The sequence below is a fragment of the Microcebus murinus genome, chromosome 9 (genome assembly GCF_040939455.1).
Source record: "Microcebus murinus isolate Inina chromosome 9, M.murinus_Inina_mat1.0, whole genome shotgun sequence".
In the NCBI taxonomy this organism is placed as follows: domain Eukaryota; kingdom Metazoa; phylum Chordata; class Mammalia; order Primates; family Cheirogaleidae; genus Microcebus; species Microcebus murinus.
This window is the reverse complement of record NC_134112.1, coordinates 67,187,126-67,211,880: the sequence shown is the minus strand read 5'-3', so window position 1 is coordinate 67,211,880 and position 24,755 is coordinate 67,187,126. Positions and strand designations below refer to the sequence as shown.

Here is a 24,755-nt window from a genome sequence, read left to right as displayed (position 1 = left end):
ATGCTTGAGAAATGCTAATTGCTCTTCTAAATAACATTAGTTTAAGGGCCTAAATGATACTCTTTAGAGTATCACTTAATCATATATCAGTAATGTAGCCACAAAAACTTTAGGAGAAATACAGCAGCCATCTTTTTTTTATTTATTTATTTATTTATTTATTTATTTATTTATTTATTTATTTATTTATTTATTTATTTAAGCATATTATGGGGGTACAAGTATTAATGTTATTTATATTGCCCATGCCTCCCTCCCCCCTCAAGTAAGAGCTTCAAGCATGTCTATCCCCGAAACGTTGCACATCTTACTTATTTGGTTGTGTATACCCATCCCCTCCTCACCCCTCCCACCCTCCCGACACCTGATAAATGTTACTCCTATATGTCCACTTAGGTGTTGATCCATTAATACCAATTTGAGCAGCCATCTTTTAATGAATACTTTTGTGCAGGTCCTGGGCTGGAGATTTTACATCTTTCTTCCCTAGGGCTATGCCAGGTAGTTTTTATTCTCAACTCTTATCAAACATAATTTATCTAGGGTCTCATGCTAAGTTGCAAAGCCTGAATCTAAATCTAGGTCCGCTGCTGCTAAAACTTATGCTGTTTTCATTTTAAGGCAAATAAAAACTCATTCTCTAAAAACTAAAATACTCACAATTGACTCTTTGCTACATTTCTGTTATATTGCCAGAATTTCTAGATACTGTTTTATTCCAAAAGTTTAATACCGTACCCTACCTTTTTCATTTAACACTAAATCAAAAGCAATTTTTTATATTTCTACATAGCCTTTATAACTACCCAACTTTTAAGCCCAAGTTTTAAAGAATCATAATTTTATGACTAGATGTCCAATCAGATATACATGCCTTTTTCTTACGCTAGCAGGGCAAATGTGCTGGCCAGGCCTTGCACTATGTCAGTGTTCCTGCCACCTCTGGGTTTTCTTCACTGAAGGGAGAGGTCACCAGCTGATTTTCAGTTTTGTAAAGGATTCTGCTTTCTTCACATTTTAGTTCTCTTAAATTTAAGAATTAGAGGTGACATCATAGAATATCAAGTCCATCCTACTAAACGACTGCAGAATGCTTTTCCCAAAAGCAGGCGGATGATTAGTCTCACTGTGACCACTCAGTTCAAGAGGGTGCTGGCTCTTTCTTGGTAGCATTACATTTTACTTGTTTTATAACTTCCTTATGTAATAAAATGTTTTTGACTTGAGCAGACTTTTCCTTCCCGCCACTGACTTCCCCAAGTGTTTCTTAATCTTTTCTTATTCTTTTGCATGATCTGAACAGAGCCTACCTCTCAAGTTCCACAAAAACTAATATCATTAAATCAAGCTATTTATTCATTCATTCTCCAGCTGCCAGGGCTACACCAGGCAGACCCAACCATCGTGGCTGGGTACTTGCAGCCAAGTGGAGAACACAGACACTGGGCAGTTAATTATAAGAGCACTGTGTTACAGGGCTCATGTAACCACTTGTATGGGAGTGTATGACATGAGTAAAGAGTGAGAAATGATAGAATAATAGGCTCAATATGGTGTTATTAGGAGTAATCTTAGAAGTAAGATTGTTTCTGAGAGGATCACAGATGGCATCCTAGAGAATGCTTTTTGTTTCCTCTGGCACTTCTGTCTGACCTGCACAGTACCTGAAAACTCTTCCAGACACCAAATAGTGAAAAAGCAGAGAACACATCATTACTTTTTAAAATAAAAAATATGTGAAGACTGATTGTCTTTACCCCTCACACAGGACTTGGTATTTCTGGCAGCTTGTAACTGTGTAGAGGACTATAGATGGACGGGAACCTCAATACTTTTATATCACTATTCCTGTAGTCTAATAACTTTTTTGGAAAGTAAAAGTGTAAATTCTGGTTAAGAAACATGAAGGGTAAATATTTACATAAGGTCTACACTAATGTCTCTGGGGTAAGAGATACATATTTTGCTTTTGCTCTAGACCAGGCATCCTCAAACTACGGCCATGGGCCACATGCCACCCACCTAGGACACTTATCCGGCTCTCCGGTGTTTTTGCTGCAGCTGCCTGTCCTGCTTAGCAGCTGACTTGTCCCGGGCCCACAGTGCGCACTCTCCAATGGTCTGAGGGACAGTGAACTGGCGCCCTGTTTAAAAAGTTTGAGGACCCCTGCTCTAGAGAGAGTATTTGTAGAGAGCTCATTCTGGATCAAGCCCAAAACAATAACAGTACTAGTGACAGCTAATACTTATATGATATTTATTCTGGGCCAGCCATTTCTCAGAGTTTTAATAACTCATTAATATTCACAACAATGCTCTGTGGTAGTTACTGTGATGCCCACTTTACAACTGAGAATATAAAACAAAGAGGTTAATAAATTACTAACGCTTTTTTAGCCAGTAAATGCCAAAATTGGAATTCAGATTGAAGTCCTTTGGCTCTAAGTCTGTGCTCTTTCCCACTGTGCTCTAGGACTCCCTTCACAATCATTACCACTAATCCATAAAACAGGCCTTGCAGAAGATAGCACTTCCAGTTTTACAGGGGACAAAACTCACACTCAAAGTCTATAGAACTCATAAGTAGCAAAACAAGGACTTGAAGCCAGGGGATTAACCTATGTTCTTTCAGCTAAACTACATAGCTTAATGAATTTCACATGAGATGATCTAGAATCTGCATGACTGTTTTAAAAGTAAGAAGCAAGCATGATTTTTTAAATAAGTCTAAATACCGGAGAAATAATAGCAGTACACATTCATCAATGAGTTAGTGTACTCACCTTCTGATGGGAGATCCCCATAAAGTGTTAAGACCAACATGCAAGAAATCACTGGCAAGCAAAGTTTTCCACTTCCTTGACTTTAGTTACATGCCATGGCTCAGAGAAGGGGGGAAAGAGTGTGAGCAAGAGTTGACAGGGAAGCTTTCCTGACGGAGGTGGAAGTCAGGCCAAGCTCTGTAGGACAGTAGAATGTGGGCAGAGCTAAAGAAAGGAGCACTTGCCGGGCGTGGTGGCTCATGCCTGTAATCCTAGCACTTTGGGAGGCCGAGGCGGGCAGATTGCTCAAGGTCAGGAGTTCGAAACCAGCCTGAGCGAGACCCCGTCTCTACCAAAAATAGAAATAAATTAATTGACCAACTAAAAATATATATACAAAAAATTAGCCGGGCATGGTGGCGCATGCCTGTAGTCCCAGCTACTCGGTAGGCTGAGGCAGTAGGATCGCTGAGCCCCGGAGATTGAGGTTGCTGTGAGCCAGGCTGACGCCACGGCACTCACTCTAGCCTGGGCAACAAAGTGAGACTCTGTCTCAAAAAAAAAAAAAAAAAAAAAGAAAGGAGCACTTGAGGTGGGAAGGGAGGCAGCGTACACATAGCTTGTGGACCGGGCCGAGTTCCAGGTGTGGAGGCGTAGTGAGTAGCAAGAACACAAAGTGTCTTTCGGGGAGTCTGAGAGGTAAAGTTGCATTCTTGGACAGAGAGCAGAATTGTGAATGGAAGCATACAGAGCAGAGAGAGGAGGGAGTGCGTTTGAGGACGATGAGTGCAGAGTCCGTCTGTTAACGGAGAAGCTGCCCACACAGCAGCAGGCACAGGTAGAGGGTGACCAGGACCTGCCCCTTTCCCTTTTCTCTTTGGTTATCTCACAACTCAGTGCGGGGACTGATTATCAAATCTCCACGCTTGTGTATTTCTTAGAGGAATGAAGGTGATCTCTTCCACCGGCTGTGGCACATCATGAACGAGATCCTGGACCTGCGGCGGCAGGTGCTGGTGGGCCACCTCACCCATGACCGGATGAAGGACGTGAAGCGCCACATCACTGCCAGGCTCGACTGGGGCAATGAGTGAGTACCGACTGTCACAGAGCAGCGTCTGGTGGGTGTCACAACAGAAGTGACACAAGCCTGAGCCAGCACATGGTAATATTACCAGAACCATGTCTCTTTCAAGGTTTTCCTCTTTTGGGGTAAAACTGTCATCGAGGGAGCAGAGAACCACTCTCTATCCGGCTGGTGTTTGTTCTCTAGGACCTTGTGTGATCCGACAGTGTGCACGTGCTCATGGAACATGACACATTCCCAGGGATTAATAAGATACGGCTTGTGGCTAAAATGGATCTTATTTTTAAATACACTTTGGGTTTGGCAGGTATATGTGCTTGTAATGTGTATCTCTTTCATATCAGGGTGGTAGGTCACCAGTGTAATCTGGAGGGAGACACTAGTGTTAAAGCTTCTGTTAGAAGTCTCAGGCCGAGTGCACTGGTAGGGCCTTTTGTCATTGCTCTGATTGGTTCTGTACGTGCATCTTAGCAATTTGAGGAGCTGCTTGGGAGAACGCAGTAAAAACGGTTCCTGACTGAGATTTACTTTTAAACAAAACTATAAGTGAGTAACTAATTTAAAATATCAGCCAAACACTTAAGTAGTAAATCTAATCACTGAAAGCTCTGACCAATGCCAATACTATTCTAAGTATGAATACTAATATAGAAGTGAGAAATTAGAATAAGCCAACTTTGACCATGATCCTAGGGTTGCACAAGGCATAGGTTTAAGGGAGTGAATGGCTCCTTAATATATACTACATGGCCCTATCCCCTCTTCCTTTCCTCTCCCCAAATCCCTGTTAACTATCTTGACCTCCAAAAGATCTTAGGGCAGCAGATAAAAAGAAAAGCAGACAGAAAGGAGAAAATGCCTGTAAGTGAGCCATGGGTAAATTACCTTCAGATCTGGAAAAACCCATTTGAAACCAGAATGTTCCTTCCCCTAACCATAGGAAGTCACTTTGTCAGAAGCCAGGTTTGATTCCCGCCAAGACGTTACATATTACAGATATAAATACATGGACCTGCTAACAGATTTAAATCTCCATCTCACCCAGAGTACTTCTGGTATTTTGTTGAACATGATGTGCCATTCATCTTTTTACAGACAATGTATAGAATAGCCTAATTTATTTACTTCTGGAAGATTCATTCCTGTGAGAAATAAAACAAGCATGTGTGGAGGGGCAACAAAAGCACTGGACTTGGAACTCTACTTTCTTAAGACCTGAAGCAAATTCCTGAGCCCTTCTTGATGTCAGGGCTTTATCTGTCAAAGGAGAAAATAGAACTAGAGAAGATCCAAAGGCCCATTCAGCTCTAGGATGATACAATTTAAAACATACAGAGCCTCGTGACCGATCAGACTTGCCAGGTGCTTGCATGGAGCTTCCCGTCCTGCTGCGTGAGTCAGAGCGGGTCCTGGGAGTCGCTCTAAAGCCCCTGCGAGTGTGCCCTGTGCTGCCTGTCTTTCCTGTGTTTCTTTATTATTTTGAAAATCCTTTGAGTTTTCTCTGATTTATATAGGTTCTTAGTCATTGTGCTGGTCCTCATTTAAAGGACTAGTTTGTAAATAGGAAGAAAGTTGGATGAAGTTCACTTATCAAAAATAACTTAGGAACGTAGAGCAGGCAAGAAAATGATACTTCTTCAGTTTTGTGAAGGGAGATGATGGCAGAATGAAAAGGGGAAGGTATGAAAAACATTAATTATGGCTGAATTATGACTCAGTTTTTGACTTACGTAAGTTCTAGCTTGTACTTTGAGCAGTTCCCTGGCTAATTTATGATAAATTGGTAAAACATTGATGCATGAAAATGAGCAGTATAATTTATTTAGATCATCCTCAACTTCATGAATTTTCTGAGTTCTCATTCTGTTTTCTTTGAATTTCTTTGGTCACTTATTTAAAAATAACTTACAGCATAGAGATTGTGCACTTACCTTACTCCTTTAAGCATAAACTTGTTTTCTTATTGAATAGTGCTAAAGGGACAGCAAATTAAGATGATTCTCTTGCTTGTTAAAGCAGATCAAACTGTCCTACACACTTATCTGTCAGCACATAAATCTCTGGATGAACATACATTAAGAATGTGTTCTATCTGAGCTTGTACATCAGACTGTTGAAGAGCAGCCCTCTGCACGTGGGAAGCTTGGGAGGAGGAGGATGTAATCCATCTTATTCTCTAATGGGGACAGCAAAAGAATTGTTCTCACCTGGGAGCCTCTGACAGCACTGAAATAATGGCACATGTTTCTGTTGCCCACAGAGTCCTATGGTGTCCTTGGACTTTCTGGCTCAGATTATACGGGAGGGAAGATCAGTTCATCCTTTCTTCCTGATGTCACAGAGTAGTTTAATGACTGAGCTGATGTAAAGTGACACCCCACACCACTACTGGCTTCCCAGATACTGTGTGATCTCCCTCCGTCTTGTCTCTCTCCTTCTGTCCTCATTTCTCCTTACTCTTTGTCAAGTACTCCCCTGATTCTATCCTGTGAGCTACAAAACCTCAAACAATGGTTTATCCTGCGAATATACCTCGCAATTAACAAAACCAAATAGAAACAAAGAAGACTCTCTTCACATAGCCAGGACTTCAGGAAACCAGCAGAAGTTGAACATTCAAGCCTGTGGAAAGAAGGGTCTTGCAGATCACTGGTTTCTGGCGCTGCAGAACATCCGCAGCTGTTGTCATTCATCCTGCAGTGACGTAGGATACCTGCCCTTCATATAGCTTGTCTTCCTCATGGCTTATGGCTGATGTTGTCTGAATTTCCAAGTTCAATCTCTCAAGGAAGGAATCTTGTTGACAGCCAATGTCTATTATTCCTGTTTGGATCAAGTGTTTTATATCAGCCTCTCACATGTTTCTGTCCAGCCCACGGGGTTATTTGTACTTGGGTTACATGCTTACCTTAGTCAGGTGTGGCTCAGGCAGGTCTTCCCAGCAGAGAATGTGAGTAGAGCAGCTTCTCGTGGAAGGAGCTATGGTTAGGCAGGCACCATAATTCATTTGTGGTAATGTGTCCTCTTTTCTTTGCTAAATGATCTTTCCTCAGCAATATTGACCTGGTGTGAAATGACGTCTTACATTGTAGTGCAGTGGTTCTCTCTTCGATGGGAGGGAGGATGGGGAACAGACACTACCAGAATCCCTGGTAAGGGTGGAGCAAGAGGGGATGGGGACATTTTGAAAAAAAAAAAAATCACAGCGCTCTTTGTGATTTGAAAATTCAACTACAAATTAAAGAATGGGGATGTGATTTTTTTTTTTAAAGTTCCTCAAAGAGACACATCATTTAGGAAAATTGAGAAACTTTTTTAGTATCTGAAAAATAGCTCCTGCTATCTAGGAGGTGACAGTTTTCTAATCCTCTTAAGAACAAATATCCCTCAGGGGCAGTGCTTGGCTTGAAGTAGGTGCTGAATTAATACATTTTACTTATGAAATCTTAATGAGATTTTGGGAAGAACATAGAATTTCAAGATTTTTTTTAAATACAAAAGTAAGAAAGCTGTGGTTCTATAATTGGAAGTGCAACCCTGGAAGGCTTCCATGTTAGAGAGAGTGATGACATGAAAGGGATGCAGGACAAATGATCCTTGGAGAACTGAGCCTGGGACCTGGAGTGTGGTAGTAATTGCAAGGCATCTGTAAGAGAGAAGATGTATTGGCTTTCATCTATAGGGCCTTCGGAGGCATCAGGAAGCCTTTGGAATGGTTGGGGACAGTTAAGGAGATGAAGAGAATTATGTGGCATTGATATCAGCGTTGTACAGTCAGTGTCCTGGAGAGGAGTATGTTCCAAGGTCACTGGAGGGACACTGGCCAGAACAAGGTTAGCCTCACTTTCCTCTGTGGATGGCAGGACATCACAAATCAATTACCATACTTGGTCCCTCTGAGGCTGGCTATAACCTTAGAATACTTTTCCACCCAGCAAGCCACATATCAACTGTAATGAAACCTGACACAAGAGGTTAAACCATTTTGCCACCCAAGCCTAGAATTATGCTGCTCCAGTTTCTGTTCCACATCTTCACTGAGTTTCTCCTAATGACTGATCCCAGAACTTGCTGTGAATAAAGACCATGCACAAGTTGCTAGAGGTTCATGTAGGAAACATATCTAGGTATTTTGGTGCTAGATCAAATCCTAAAGGCTGAACTTCCCTCTCCTCAACTCCAATGTCCAGAACCAAAGTATGTCCAGCTCTGGTTTCTACTCCACTCCACCCCACTAGAGAAGGCATTCTCTGGGGATAGTTTGTCAGGTACAGAAGGCTCTGCATAATATATAAGGCCAAGGACCCCAATGGAAGGAGGACCCCACCGAGAGTGCCAGCCTGTCCCTTCTTGATTTGTCTGACTTTGTCACCTTCTGTGATTTTGTCATAACTTCTTGAGTTAAGCCCAGTCAGTGTCCAGCCTACTTACATTGTCTACCCCAACTGTGGTAACAAGTCATACAGGGTAAAAAGTACAGGTGGGGGAAGCATGGTGGGTAATTTCAAGGTGGCATAGGAAAAATAATTATTTTTAATATATTTTATGGAGGTGACTTTCCCCCAAACATTTCAATTTGTTTTCTAGACAACTGGGGCTGGACCTGGTCCCCAGGAAAGAGTATGCAATGGTGGATCCGGAGGACATCAGCATCACTGAGCTCTACCGACTGGTAGGTACAGGAAACCTCCGCTCACAGCCTCACTGCTAATTTTGTGGTTTCCATGGCACTTTCCATGCTTGCTTGATTTTGTAAGAACAGGATGTTCCAGATTTAATTTGGAGAGAGTGTGGAGAATTGAGAACTGAGGTGACCATGCCCTGAGTACAGTACCGAGACACTTTACCTATCTCAGAGTGATGTAATGCTCTCCAGCAGGCCCTCAGTGCCCAGGCACTAGGAAGTAAATTCTCAGAAATGTTCATTCAGTTCTTTTGCAAATCTGTATACTTTTTTTTTTTTTCCTAGTCTGATGAAATGTCTGTCTGTCACATAAATACATCAGTTGTGTTTCAGGACGATGCTGTGACAATGATACCTGGACATTGCTCACCTCCTGTCCTTGGTCCTCAACTGCTGGTCTTGCACCCATCCTTCCTAGACTCCAGTACTTTCCTAAGTGCTGAAGCCAGTTGATAATCTTAAAATGTTTGATTATATTGTCCATCATGACATCACTTATGACTTGAGTTTATTTCTAGTTATGTGGTAGGTGAAAGTCCAATTTTTTTGCTTGGCATCTAGGTTCCCCAAACCTGGTCCAATTTGCCAGGTTGTGTGTAGCCTTATATTCTTAAATACTTGTGTGAAATTTACCAATCTCTTAATATTAGCTAAAGTCTCTTAAAACCCAAAATCAGTGAAGAAGGCGGTTGGGAAGGGCTTTCAAAGGCCACTACCCTAAGTGTAATTTTACTTTGATCTCGTTACTACTGTTTTTACCATAATGTTCCTAGGAGGCATTCCTGTTGGAAATAGTAGACTCATTTTTGGAAGATCCTCCCTCTTGTGTGGTAGCTTTCTAAGCTGATAGTAATTTTCTGAGAGGAGTGGGATATCCTTAACTCGTAGATTGTCCATATCTGAAAAATTGGGGGGGGAATTATTAATAATTCTGTAGGAGCTTGTGACTGATTGGATAAGGCAGTTCTTAATATCGCTTTCAGTTTTTTCTTTAATCATCAGATTGAAATTCAGGTTATCTTTTCTTCATTGTGCCAGTTGGCATAAATTCTGTTTTTGTAGAGGATCTCCTTTACTGTATGTTGCACCTGCTGGGAGTGGTGTTGTGTGCTTCGTGCCTTTGTGACATCAGTGCTAAGCAGAGTATCTGGCACGTAGCAAGAATATAGTTCAAGATCAGTCAGGGAGGGGGCCAAAAAGGAACAAATGAGAGTATTCCAAGTTAAAGTCATCATGACTTCTTAGCTTATGTAACAAATATAATCCGTATAGCTCATTTGTCAGTCACACCTCTAATGTGACATGTTTATTGTTGCTCATTTATTTAACTCACTGAGCATCATATTTTTTTCTCACTTTTAAAATAATCACTTAATTTTAAGTTTCTTCAGGGTGCACACTGAGTCTTCTATTATGCTCAAAGGTAATCTCGTACAGTGCTTTGCACTTAATAAGTGCCTAGTCATTGTTTCTGAGGTCATTCTGGGTTATTGAGGTATTATGAAAAGACCATGGACTGTGGTGCCAAACAACTGGGTTTGCAATTCAGCTCTTCCCTTTACCAGCTCTGTGGTCTTGAGCTTACTTAATCTCTTAGAGCCTGAGTTTCTTCATGTACTAAATGGTGAAATAATTCTTTTCATATTTGTTATGAAGGTTAAAGAAGAAACATATAAAATGCCTTTCCAATAATACGTGCAAAACACCTAAATATTCAGTCAGCTCTCATTTCTTTCCCATCTTTATTTCATCTGCATCAGAGAGACATCATGGAAAGAATATAGTATGGATAGCATCATGGATAGCATATGGTATCTCATATGCTAAATCTTAGGATTAGATTTTTAATGAAATAAGTAGTAGAAGCTTAGACGTGATGGAAACTTATTTCTCAAAATATACAAGTCTAGAAGCAGGAAGTTCTGAGTTTGTGGTTTCATGGTGTAAAAAGGGATACAAGCACATACCTTTCTCCTGTGTAGTCATAACTGCTATCATCAAGCAAACCTCAAGGTACAATGTAGCTGCAAAAGTTCTAGCCATTGCGTGCATCTGCAATGCAGGTAGAAAGAAGGAGAAAGTTTCCTCTTGGTTGATAAAACTACGTTAACAACCCTGCCTAGAAGTTCCACACAACAATCACATTTATATTTCTTTGGTAGACCATGGCCACACCCCATATTTAGATGGTGATGTCAAATATTTGATAATATTGTTCTGTACAAATGGGTTTTATTTTCCCTAGTTCAATTTTGTGTATATGTAATTTTATCTCTGTTCTTTATATACAGGGCGACAAATTGATTTCACCTTTTTCAACATTCCAATTTATTGGTGGGGGCTGCCTGGAGTGCAATGTTGATAAGATTTTGGGATCTCCTCTAGGCTCTGATTGATTAGTAATGTCTGCCATTGGTAGGAAAGACAGCAGTGGGTATTTCATTATTTTGAACTCAGATCCTAACTCAGAGTCTTTATTTTATAGATGAGGAAAATAAAACAATGTGATTTTACATGAAATCTTAATTTCTCCTCAGTAGTGTTTACATGTTACTGTTTCTAAAACAAAGGCAATAGCCCAAGAAAAAACCCAAATAATTATAAGTTTCAGAAGGACATGTTTTCTTCTTGAAGTCAGCCTCTTTTTAGGTTCCCATTTGTAAGCTGGGCCCTAGTAATAGTCAGATTGTCTGAAGCCTTGGTCTTTTTCTCCATGCAACATGGAAGTGACTGACTATATTGATTTCATCAGGGAGTTAGGAGGCACCATCACCAATCCCTTGTTATTATTGTTTGGCAGTGTATTGTCACATGGGAGCACAGACCACAGCTTAGAGGTAAAATGACCTGAGAGGATGTTTCATTAATTGTTGCTGCCTCTCTTCTTTTACTTCTTTCTTGCTAGTGTCATATTTGAAACACAGGTGTTTTCATCTTACTAATTTCATATTGCATCAACAGGAAAAAAAAAAGTCTTACTTTAGGTTTTTGATAGCCCAGTTAGCACATCTTTCTCACCTAATTATGTTCATCTAAACAGTAAAAGTGCTAAACCTTACGGTGTTAACATATGTCCACTCAGAAAGCTTGGTTTAGTGCCAAAGGCAAGATCTCAAATCTTCTAAAAATAAAGAGAACCTTATTAGCCCTATTCTCTGGTTATTTGTGCCTGTAGAATATGTTTTTAGGAACCTTTTGTGGTTTTATAAGATCATGTTACCTTGTACCAGTGGTTCTCAAATGGAAAATGGTCATCCTCAGAGATAATTTCACCCCCTGCCCCAGGGACATTTGGCATTGTCTGGGGACATTTCTGATTGTCACAACAGGAGTTGGGAGAGAGAGGTGACAGTGGCATCTGGTAGGTAGAGGCCAAGGAAAGCTGCCGAACAACCTCCTACAAAGCCTGCAACAGCCCCTACAGCAAAGAAATATACAGCCTGATTGTCAGTAGCACTGAGGTTGAAAAACTCTGGTGTGGATCTGTGGTCCCCAACCCCCGGGCCACAAATTGGTACTGGTTTGTGGCCTGTTAGGAAGTGGGCTGCATAGCAGAAAGTGAGCAGGGGCAAGCCCGCAAACCTTCATCTGTATTTCCAGCTACTCCCATTGCTCAAATCACCGCCTGAGCTCTACCTCCTGTCAGATCTGCAATGGCATTAGATTCTCATAGGAGCAGGTACGTTACTGCTTGCAGTACACACGCAAGGGATCTAGGTTGTGCACTCCTTATGCGAATCTAATGCCTGATGACCTAAGGTGGAGCTGAGGCGGTGATGCTGGTGCTGGGGAGCGGCTGCAAATACAGATTATCATTAGCAGAGAGGTTAGCACAATAAATGTAATGCACTTGAATCATCCCAAAACCCACCCCACCCCCACTCCCACCACACTCCAGGTCTTTGGAAAAATTGTCTTCCATGAAACCAGTCCCTGGTGCCAAAAAGGTTGGGGACTGCTGGTGTAGACAATGCATCTAATAATGAATACATTATATGAGGATTAAAACCGTAAGTCAGTTAAATAAATTTGGGGGATGAATCTGTTTCTCCTAATCAAAGATCTTGTCACACTGTAAATACATTTAGAGTAACTGGTAGGTCCATTTGTAACCACAAATTATTTCAAGATGGATTTCTGTCTTTGTGTTATAAATACCCAATCATAGCTCTTGAAGTGTGAACTTGCTTTTTAAATTTTGTTATTGCAATAATTTTTTCACAGATACTTTTAACAGTTCCCCAAAGTAGTGAATTACCAAGAGACAAGCAAGTCATCATAACCTACTTAGGTTCAATGCCATCCAGACCTTGAAGAATGGCAGGGGAGAGGGAGTGTCAGACGTGAGGGCCCATGTCACATGCGCCAAGGGTAGACTCAAGCAGGCTTATTACCAGCACACATGCAAAGACCAAAGGCTCCAAGGCAATAACTATTTGGAAGATGCAACAATACATTTTTTAGTGTGCTGTGATTAGCATCTCTCTGCACATGATCATGATCAGGGATTCTCAACCCTCATTGCCCATTAGGATCACCTGGGGAGCTTTTAAAACCACCAGTTTCTGGACCCCCATCCCCTTGAAATTCTAATTTAATTGTTCTGGGATAAGACCTGGGCATAAGTATTTTTTAAAAGCTCTCTTGGGGCCTCTAAAGTGCAGCCAAGGTTGAGAACCACTGATCTAGACATATTGGATTCTTCGTATGAATAAGGGAGCTAATCTTCTCCCTCAGTTCTCAGTGAGTGTCATGATGAATGCTGGGAACTCCGCACTGTTTGAAGTCAAGAGCAGATACCTCCTAAGGTCTGTTGTTTTCACAAGGCTTTTACATCTGTTTCTCCAGCTCTGGCCTTTAGGAGTCATTCATCTCTTCATAGTAGCTTGTGCTGTGTTACCCTGTTCAGTAAACATATAGTGAACTTTCAAGTAAATAAGTTAGCAATTCCAGGGGAAAAAAGAGCTGCTTTGTTAAAGAGATGTAGTTTTATGACTGTATAGTGCTTCCTTTTCCATAGCAAAAAGAATTTTAAAAACATAAAATAGAGCAACCTTCATAGAAAACAAAGCAGAATTATACTTTTTTCCCCACAATTAGAATATTTTTCTCCAGGAACTTTTCTCTGGTAATTATGGCCAATCTGTACCACAATGCCGAGTCCTATTTTTAAAAACAATGTATTTATGCTCTATTTTTATGGAGAGGTGCTCTATGTACCTATTGAGTACACAGTGATTATAGATGCATTTAGTTAACTATATATTTTTCACCCTTTACTTGTCAAGTAGTAAAAAATAAAAGTCAAAAGCATGAACAAATTCTGGTGATTTTTATGCTGTTGCATTTACAACTGTAAATTTAGATGGCATTTGGCTTCAAAAATTGGTCATTCAGTATTTATTGAACTCTACTTAGAAGCTTTAAAAAAAAGCTAATGTAGAAATGAGGTCATGTACCTTAACTCCCAACAAAGGCTACGTCTCCATTTATGATGGAGTTAAAATTTACCCTGAACTGTTTCTTTTAATTGTCAAGTGATACAAAAGAGGTGGTTCCCTTAGGAGTCTGTGTTATGAAAGCGATAATCCTCTACATTCTTAGCACCTGTTCTGCTAATACAGAGGCCTTTCTATGTGTTTTTCTTGTACTCTTATCCTGAATCAGTGCTATTCAAAAGTGTGTTCCAAGAACTGGCTGGACCATGAACTGTCAGTAACTGGTCCAAGTATAAAATTGGCAAGTAAATGATTGGAAACCTTTATAACATGTTGACATTGCCATTGCATTCCTATTGCATTTTATGAAAGAATCAGTCTGCAGTGGATTAGTGGGGGACACAATCTGGTCCCTCACTACAAGCAGTTTGAGGAGCCCTGTCCTACATAGGTAACTCCCGTACCTTCTTATGCTCTCAGCTAAGGTGTCACTTTCCCAGGAAGCCTTCTCTGACTGCCCAGATTCAAGTCAAATCCTCCCTTCTCTCATCAGAATCTGGGTCTTCTGCTCCATTCATCACAGTTGCAGTTTTATGTAAGGACGGTTGTGTTCATGTCTGCTCCCTGCCTCCCCACCATAGTAGATATAAGCTCCATGAAGGTGTGGACTGTTTCTGTTTTTAGTAGTTGCATTCCCAGCGCTTGGCACACAGTAGATACTTAACAAATGCCTGTTGCGTGAATGATTGTCCCCACGTTCTCCTCCCCTCTAGATTTACGGGTGGCTCCTTCCCTCCCTCAATCTTTAGGAACTCTCATTTCTGGTCTTGCTTCCCACGTGTAGCCTTGACTGGCTATATTGAGAACAGGATGAGAGGTAGACATAGATGCTATTCCTACCTTTAGACACCTTGTCGGCTTCCCTAGGTCTCCCTACAGCACCACAGCAAGTTAGGAACATTTTCTTGCTCTTGGGATAGAATATTGTTTGCCTCAGCCTGTCTCAGACAACCACTACGACTTTGCAATTTAGTGTAATCTAAAAGAACATTTAATTATAAGAAATGAGAAGTTATAATTTAAATATAATTTAGTGTGCTTTTTTTTAAAAAACATGACTAATAATTTGTTGTCTTGGGAGTTAATAAAGGAGCAAGAATCCTTTGAACTTTCTGCTTCCTGAATCTACTCAGTGAGTTGTTACCATTTTTAACATTAATGGTTTTTAAAATTCTTAAAGCAAGATTCTTTGATGATCTATAAACTTCATAGTTTCTTATTTTAGAAGTTGGAGAAAATTTGGAATTGAACATCCAATTAGATGCCAAATTCACAGCAGAAAAAACTTATTAGATAGGACATCACAGTCATGCCCTAGCTAGCTAGTTTTTGGATTTTATTATTGTCTTCAGTCCATGCTGATTGTGTTTTTGTTGGGGGTGTCATTCAGATGGAACATCGCCATCGGAAGAAAGACACCCCAGTCCAGGCCAGCTGTCACCACCTCTTTGTCCAGATGAAGAGCCTCATGTGTTCCAACCTGGGTGAGGAGCTGGAGGTCATCTTCTCGCTCTTTGACAGTAAAGAGAATCGACCCATCAGGTAACTGCACACGGAGCTAGGACTTGAATTATGTTCCGTTAATGTTAGAATGGGGGATATTTTCGATTGGCAAGCTTTAAGATGTATGATCTTGTACACTTTTACTCAATCAGCCTGCATTTTCTCACCTGGATGCTCTGAGTTTCCAAGCTGTCTGTCTTCTGTATATTTCCCTGAGGCTAGGTGGGATGATGCATGCAAAGTTCTCTGAAAAATTCAAAAGGGCTATGGGATCATAATAATTGATATTAAATGGAAGCATGGCATTGATGTCAAGTCTGTTATTTGCTTTAGTTCTTTTGTATTGGTAATGCAAGGAAGATATCGTTTCTCCAGAGTCTGAAGTTGGTTTGCTTATCAAGGTCAACCACTGTATCTTTCAAATGTTCAGTAAACAATTATGTTATTCTTACCAAATCTGGATCAAATAGTATCAAGAGACAGCTAAATACTCGGAATCCTTCCCATTGAAGTTTCAGAGCTGTGAAGTGATAGTTTTCACTTTTTTCTTTTCTTTCTCCTTTCTCTGTGTCTTACCTGTTGCAATTCCTTATGACAAGCTCTCAGTATTTAAAAAAAGATTTGTAGTGGATGTTTTGGATGGTTATCCAAAAGTCTCAACTCCTGTTGAGATTTTATGTTTTAAATGGTTTTTTCTTCATAATCTAAAATATTAAGTTTTATTTAAAAGACATACTAGTCCCAAACATCTGACTTCCAAAAATATGTCTTCAAAATACATGAAAAGAAAAATGACAGTGACTTTTGTTTTAAAGTTAAGTGCAAAGCATGACAACTTTTTAATTGAAAATTTTACATTTAAATTGAGAATTAAAATTGAATCATGCAAATCACATGTAATGACCCAACTGTACTTTCCTTTAAAATGAATGCTTATGAAAATAGATGTTAACACCTTAAGCAATACTGAGTTACATATATTGTTTTATAAACACAGAATAATCTTAGAATAGTTCTTTTCTGGTAAAATAGCTTTCTTTTTCTAGGAAATATATGTGAACTTTATTTTTAATGCATTTATAGCAATAAATCCTCGGCGAATTAATTTATATGATTATCTGCTATTTATATCATTATCTGCTAGTAAGTGTACTTTTTATCTCTTGACCATGAACTGTGTCCATAGAATTAGAAGGTAGTGTTTTTGTGCAACAGGGACAGAATTTATGAGGTGTGGAAATAACAATGGTAATACAGTTTCAAAATCTACTTTCTGCACTGTTGGAGGAAATGAATCAGTGTGTGAAAAGACCTTTCCCCTTCACAAATCAGCACTACTAAAATGGGAAGTGAAAAGCATGAAAAACGGATCCAAGTTACCACTCAGCAGTTACTTTAGAAATGTGAAAGATTATTTAGAGATAATACCTGCTTACATATTAAAGTGTGTCTGGTTTATGGGTAGTTTAGTTAACAAAATCTTTATAACATTGTATAATATATGGTTTCTTTAACAATTTAACAAATCTTATAGAATGAAAAAGGGAGAAATGAGGTCATTCTTTTGGTTATTACTGTTAAGCTCAGTATTTGAGGATGACACATTGCTACTAATATTCAAATTGCATTAATGTAGGGTTGTATTAATTTAGAATACTAGCTTGTTTCTGAGTTTTGTCATGTTATAAACATTTTCAAATTTTCTAAAACATTCTAGATTGATCTCCAGAGTTCTCCTTATTTTATTCCTATTTATTTGGCAAAAGTAGGAAAATAATCTTGAGTGTAGGATCCACCAAAATACTGTCTTTGTGGTCCCCAAGTTCAAGTGAGAAGCTGGGTCATTTTCCTGGTCTGTACTGTGGCTGGGCTACCACGACTGCCTCCCTCCCTCTCCTCTCCCCCTTTCCCTCCCCCTCTTTCTCTTCACCCCCCGCCCCTGGTTCTGCCCTCTTCCCTCTTCCTCTCTCCTCCAGTATCCCACCTGATCTGTAATGACCCCGGGAGAAATCAAGTCTGAATCCCTATCCCCTGCTTCTACCCTCTGCATTCAGCCATCTGTGGCTCTCACCTCTCAAACTCATAATCACCGTGAAGGTGATTAGCAAAAGAGTGAATGAGAATCACAATATATGTTTACTGGATGTTCGGAACAATCTCAGGTTTGTTTTCTTGACTCTTCTGAGGCTTTAGGCAGCACAGAGATTGTTTTCTTTTAGGGAGTGTACAAAACCTCGTCATGAGTGGATTTGGTTCAAACTGCCAGTAACATAGGGCAGTGTCACCGTCCCCGTGTGAAGAGGCCATAGGATGCACAGATCTAAAGACTGGGCTTGACTCTTGTCTCTGCAGGTGACGGTGACACAGAAGCCCTACTTCTAGTTTTTCCTTCGTCTTGGAACCGGTAACAATTCTTGTTTCCCTCATTCCCCCTGGCATAGCTAATGAGTATGCAGTGTTTGCATATTTTCATAAAAAAAGTATTACAAATGTAAGATGTGATTTTAAGTTACTGTTATGTTTTTACTTCTTTATGGATGTTTTAAAATCATCATGTATTCCTTTTTTTAACTTTCTATTTTACAGCGTTTCAGACATGTTAAAAAAGTAGAATATTGTCAGGGACTCTCATGCACCCACCTTCAGCTTCAACAACTGTCTACCCAGGACTGATCATCTTGTTTTAACCACGTCCCTTTCCAGTCGTCCTCTTTGCCCTCGGATTATTTTTAGGCACATTGTTGACCTCATATCATTTTCAGACGTAAAAAAGGGAACTATGAAGAAATTATCACCCAAAAAATTAGTATTTCTTTAATATCATCAAATATCTATTTCCCATAGTATTCACATTCCCTCCATTGACTTATATTATTTTTTTTAAACAATTGTTCAAATCAAAATCCAAATAAGATTCCATATATTGTGGCTGGGTGATGTCTTATAAGTAATATTTCAGCTATAGCTTCCCTCTTTCTCTTAAATTCCTTATAATTTCTTTGTCATTCGATTTACTTCTTTTTGAGAGTTTATAGTCTAATTGCAAACAATGAGAATCAGGGGGAAAAAGAGTAAAGTGAATGCTTCTATTGTTAAATAGAATCATTAGCGCTGTAATTTATAGAAAATAAAGTACAATCTTGACCATTGATCACAGGGTGTTACCTGGTCCAGGTCCAGGTGGAAGGGCCGACATGTGAAAAACCTGTAGAGGAGTGATTGGGAAAGGAGTATGTTTATTCCTCTCACAAGACAGACAACCCGTTAGGACTTTTTTGTGTTTTTAATATTCCTTTTTTAAGAAGCAAACAGCCAGCATTCATTGAGCACTAAACATCTGCCAGGCTTTTTTCTGAGTGCTTTAAATATATTGTGATTAGCACCAATTATGTAGGCGAGGAAGCCGAGACAGAGAGAGGTCAGGCGAGGGGCCTGAGCTCACGTCAGCGGCACAAGGAGAAACAGAGCTGCAAAGCCAGCGGTCCAGCCAAAGCCTGGCCTCTCACCCTCGACACCAGCACCCTGACCAGAGTTGCTCCTTCGGGGCTTCCGTATTTGCAAATGTCTGTCTCCGAACAGGATTTTATTGGCCAGAATTAGAGCTTTAGAGACCGATAGTCTTAATGATAAATTGTCATGAATTATTGACAATGATAATACTGGAACTAATATAGGGCCTCAGAGATATTCCATGCTATAAAAATTGGTCTTTGAAATTGTGTCCTTTTCAAAATACTTTAAGAATAGCAAAGTAGCATCAGCTCTTACTATATGCTAGTGATCACAATCTTAGATTCAGTAGTTAGAGGTGTCAAATACTAAAAGGAGCCAACATGTGAAAATACTCCCTTTCTAGCTCAGTAAAATTGTGAAGCACATAATATCTCCTCAGTACCAGGAAGGGAACATTTCCTGATAAAAACTTAAATTGCCACTGAAGCTTTCCCATCTTTAGAAAGCCCATTAACTTATCTCAAAACAATTACCGAATCTGCCTGAAGGTGGGCCAAAATGTTAGGCCTCTGATGTGTGTTACAGGCTCGCTGAGACTGTCGGTAAAGATTCCGGCACATTCTGACAGCATCCTGTTCATGTCCCCCCACCCTAGGCTGCTTTTCCAGTTTACCTTCCTCTGTTGTTCATGTGACAGGCACCAGCCAGAGTCCCATGAAGGCACAGTACATTGGATCAGCAAAAGTAACACACTTTGAGTTTTGTACAGTCTTAACACAATTTTTTGAAAGATAATTATTAGTAAAAAAAAAAAAAAAAAGAATTTGCTGTATTATACTCTCTAAAATATTTTTAGAGAGTATTTATCTGGTTGAAAGCTTATGATTTCCTCATTCCACAAGGGTGTAGCTGGGAAAAACAGAAAATAAATTCTCTGCCTATCATCTGTAATTTTATTTTATTGCATTCTTTTAACAAACACTTATGCAATGCTTACTATGTGCCAGTTAATATTCTAAGCTCTTTAAAAAATATTAACTTATTCCTTCTGACACTGTATGAGGTAGGCACTACTAATATTCCCATTTTTATAGGTGGGGAAACTGAGGCACAGAGTGATTAATAACTTGCCCAGGGTCATACAGCTGATACATGGTGGCGCTGGTATTTTAATATGACCATCTACACAGGAATCTGTATTCTAAATCACTGTTCTACACCTGTTCTCATTAACTATGCTTTTCTTTTTTCTTAGCCAATTTTTACTCTCCAGTGTGTAGTAAGGGGTCCTTGGAGGGTTTGTTTTCTTAAGAAACTAGAGTGGGAGAGACTTGACCTGTTAAGAATTGACAGGAAGGATCCAGTAATGAGGGAGAGGGGAAACCATTGATGGATCAAGGCCCATTAGGAGACCTCAGGAAACAGACTTTGTTTGCTGCTGAGGAGATTAGCTATGAGCCAGAGCAAGGAAGAAAGAGAAGGGAGTGCATGTACCTAAACTAACATATAGGTTTGGGAATATGAGTTTGTGTTAAATAAAGAAACCAAACTGCTTAGCATTATATGCTACCGTGTCTCCTTTAGCTTGCATTTAAAATTGCCTGTTGTATTATATGGTGGTAGGAATAGTCATAGTGTTTATTCTTTCCATAGGCTGTGCAGATACGGATGTATATATTAATTCTTTTCTTTCCTGTGTTGATATGTGTCAACTAATCTACAATAAACTGCAAATTATAGGGACCAGTGCAAATGACACAGTTCAGTGGTTGACTGCCTCCCTTACAACTTTCATTACTTTGTTTACCAATGTATTTTAAGGCTTCGTTAATTAAAGTTGTAAATTTGTCTTGGGACTAATCTGTTACTGTATTTCATTCTCATCAGAGAGTATATTTAATAGGACCTGAGTGGCTCCAGTTGGTACTCATTTTAGTATGGGGCTGCCCATGCATGCAAGCTGCTGGCACTGGCTTTAATTTGAGGAAACAGCAAAAGGATAGTACTTGTGGAAAAAGTCTCATCCTAAGGATTAAATACAAAAAGTGTCATCCTAGGCCAGGTGCAGCGGCTCATGCCTGTAATCCCAGCACTCTGGGAGGTCGAGCCCAAAGGATCGCTTGAAATCAGGAGTTTGAGACCAGCCTGAGCAAGAGTGAGACCCCATCTCTACTAAAAAATAGAAAAAAAAAAATTAGCCAGGAAACTAAAAATGGAAAAAAATTAGCCGGCATGGTTGCAAGTGCCTGTAGTCCCAGCTACTTGGGAGGCTGAGGCAGGAGGATCCCTTGAGCCTAGGAGTTTGAGGTTGCTGTGAGCTCGGCTGATGCCACGGCACTCTAGCCCGGGCAACACAGTGAGACTCTGTCTGGAAAAAAAAAAAAAAAAGAGTCTCATCCTAGTGGTTGAATACAGTTGAGGTTTACTTTTTGCTGGTAACTTATTCACATACTTTTCTGATATTAGGTATTTTTTTTGCCATCATACAGTTAACACTCCATTTCTTTGAAATGCCTTATTTCTATATAAATTTTATGTTTCCTACTATTACCTTCTATTCAGTGTATCATTTTATCATTTAAAGAAAAGATAGGTAGCGAATACAATTGGTGAGGCACAGATTTTTTTTACATGGATTCCGACTGAACTCTGAAATATATATGAATGAATATCTGTCCAACCTCAAGACACATACCTTCCTGTATCTTTTGCCTCATTATATGTAGCATTTGCGAGGCCAGATCCTGTTGTCAGATGGCTGGGGTTCAAATTCTGGCTTTGTCATTTAGTAGGTACATCAGCTTTGGCAAGTTCCTTCAAGTCTCTTAGGGCTGTTAACTTATCTGCTGAGCGAGGATAATAACAATACTTTCCCCATGGGATTACTTGCGGATTAAATTCTTACTGTAATGATTGCCACCTGGTAATTGGTCAGTAAATCTTAGGTATAGTGATGATGATTTAAAAAAAAAAGCCAATACAGGAAATATACTTTAACATAACCAGAAGTGATAATGTGGTGGTTGCTCTTGAATTCTTAAAGAAATCATATCTTCCAAGAGATTGTTGATGGTTTTTTTTTTTTAATTTTAGGTATATGGTAGTATAGTTATGTAAGATTTAGAGAGACCTGTTAGTAAACATGTAAAATGGAATCAGAGGTATGATTTGCTTTAAACTACTTCAGCAATAGGATGAAAAAAGAGAAAGAGAAAGCAAAAAGGAATAGGTGGAGAAAGTATGACAAATTTAATGGTTGTGGATTCCCTGTGACAGGTTTATGAGCTCTTGGTTTAACTTCTAACATATGGAGTGTACCAGTAATGAATTACCTGCTTAAAATTTATTAATGTTTTCTGAATACAGGTCATAAAGCAATGAGGGCAGACATATTTTTCAATCTCTTTAAAGAACACTAGTTTGGTTTAATCACTAGCCACTCGATGGGATAGTCTGAATTCTTTTCTGCCTAGAACAGTCTACTTGGGCTTATATGAACTGGCAGTTATATTTTTGTTAAAATATTTGACAAAACGTAAGAGGAATGTTTTCCTAATGGTCTAGGACATTCAGTATCATGTGACACATACATTATAACAATATTGCCTTTAAAGCATGAGGCTTGACTCACATATAAAAAAGCAAAGTAGGCAGCGTTTAGAAGATTAATAAAGATTCTGTGAGAGAAAATACCTTATATGCTTACGCAGAGTCCTGTGTCTATATACGGACCACCTTCCTAGGAACTCGACATATGTATACGTCTATCCTCCCAAAAGGGAGGACATCCCAGTTATAAGAAGGCATATTATGTACCATCTGGGGGATGGACACGCTTGAAGCTCTGACTTGAGGGGGGGGCAAGGGTAATATATGTAACCTTAACATTTGTATCCCCATAATATGCTGAAATAAAATAAAATAAAAATTAAAAAGTAGAGAAGGCATATTACCTCTAACCATTTGCTTGTTCATTCACTCGTTATGCCAGTGCACAGGAGTGTGCATTGTGGGCCAGCAGTACAAAGCCCAGCTGAGATCCAGAGGTGAATCCTGAGCAAATGGCAGAAGGGGTTCAGGACACAAGTGAAGGCCTCTACTTTGAAAAAGAGGAAGGACACTTCTTTTATTAATGTGGGAAGTGAGGGCAGTAAAGTGGGCATAAAATGCTGAGATGAAATAAAGAGATTTGGGGTTTGTGGCCTTGATCTTTTGTAAGTAAAGTGGAAAATAAGATCAACTGCCATTGGAGAGCAAAAGTGAGACCAGAAAGGAATTTAGGACTGAAAGTGAGTTGCAAGAGGAGGGTAGGCGGACTTTGAGCAAGAGAGTGATCAAGATCCAGCAGTCCCACTACTGGGTGTGTATCCAAAGGAAATGCAATTGGCATATCAATTGGCATATCAAGAAATGCTTGCACGCCCATGGTAACTGCAGCACTATTCACACTAGCCAAGATGTGGATTCAACCTAAGTGTCCATCAATGGATGAAAGGATAAAGAAAATATAGTGTGTGTATATATATGTGTGTGTGTATGTATACACACACACACACAATGAAATACTATTCAGCCTTAAAGAAGGAAATCCTGTCATCTGTGACAACATGATGAACCTGGAGGACATTATGTTAAATGACATAAGCCAGGTACTGAAAGATAAATACTGCATGATCTCACTTACATGTGGAGTATAATAAAAAAGTTGAACTCATAGAAATAAAGAGTAGAAAAGTGGTCCTCAGAGGCTGGGGGAGGGGATTGGGAATGTGGTCAAAGGATACAAAATTTTAGTTAGGAGGAATGCCTCCAAGAGATCTGTTGTACAACATGGTGACTGTAGTTCATAACAATGTATTATATACTTGAAAATTGCTAAGCATAGATTTAAATGTTTTCATCACAAAAAATTAGTGTACGAGGTAAAGCAAATGTTAATTAGCTTGATTTAGCCATTCCACAGTGTATACATATTTCAAAATGACATGTTCCACATGATAAATACATATAATTTCCATCTGTCAATTCAAAATAAATAAAATGTTAAATAAATACTGGGTGTAAAAAAAATAATAAGTATAATAGGAAGCGAGTTAGTGAAGGACAACAGAATTGCTGAGTGCAGGGAGGGCCATGCCAATGGGAGACATCTGAAATTGGTAGTGAATCTGGCTCCCAAGTTAGCTTTGTGGGGTGGGGGAGCTCCAGAAATAGGGATCCGATGCAGGCGGTGTAGTGTTAGAGACTGAAACATCACAGGTGGAAAGGAATGAGAAGATTGGGAATTCTGTGTTACGATGATGAGAATCCAAGAAATTACAACCATAGCTTCCAGCAGCTCTCTTCAGAGACTGATATGATCTAATAGCCTTTTCATTTTTAAAAGGAAATGAAAGAACTGTGCTTCTTTTGAAAAGACTCAGTTACTGCTAAAATTTTTCTAGAGCTCCCTACAGAAGGGAGCTATCAGGGAGAATCATTATTTGTCCCAGACTAGGGCACTGTGCTAGCTTTTCTTGTTTCATACATCATTTACAACTTATTATGGCCCGATCACACAAGTTCAGCATCTATATTTTTACATAAATTAGCATTTATTGTTTTGAATGTTGAAGGGTAGTGGGCATAGGTCTGTTTTTATAGTTTTTTATGCTAAAGGAAATTCAAAGTTGTAACCTCCCCAAAGCAAAACAACAATATAGGGAAAGAGACTGACAGGCCAGATGTGCAGGGAGTACAACTCTGTTTGAGAGTAAAAATAGATGGAG

The 24,755-nt window shown here is 39.5% G+C and overlaps 1 protein-coding gene across 7 annotated transcripts in view; it reads left to right on the top strand.

Moving 5' to 3' along the window:
- Positions 1–24,755, top strand: part of DOCK4 (dedicator of cytokinesis 4) — a 424,117-nt gene that overhangs the window by 198,492 nt on the left and 200,870 nt on the right. For all 7 annotated transcript variants that reach the window (XM_012736139.2, XM_012736138.2, XM_012736141.2 and 4 more), the window contains exons 6-8: positions 3,704–3,852; positions 8,437–8,521; positions 15,422–15,573. In XM_012736139.2, coding sequence (XP_012591593.1) covers positions 3,704–3,852; positions 8,437–8,521; positions 15,422–15,573 — 386 coding nt within the window. The remainder of the gene's footprint in view (positions 1–3,703; positions 3,853–8,436; positions 8,522–15,421; positions 15,574–24,755) is intronic.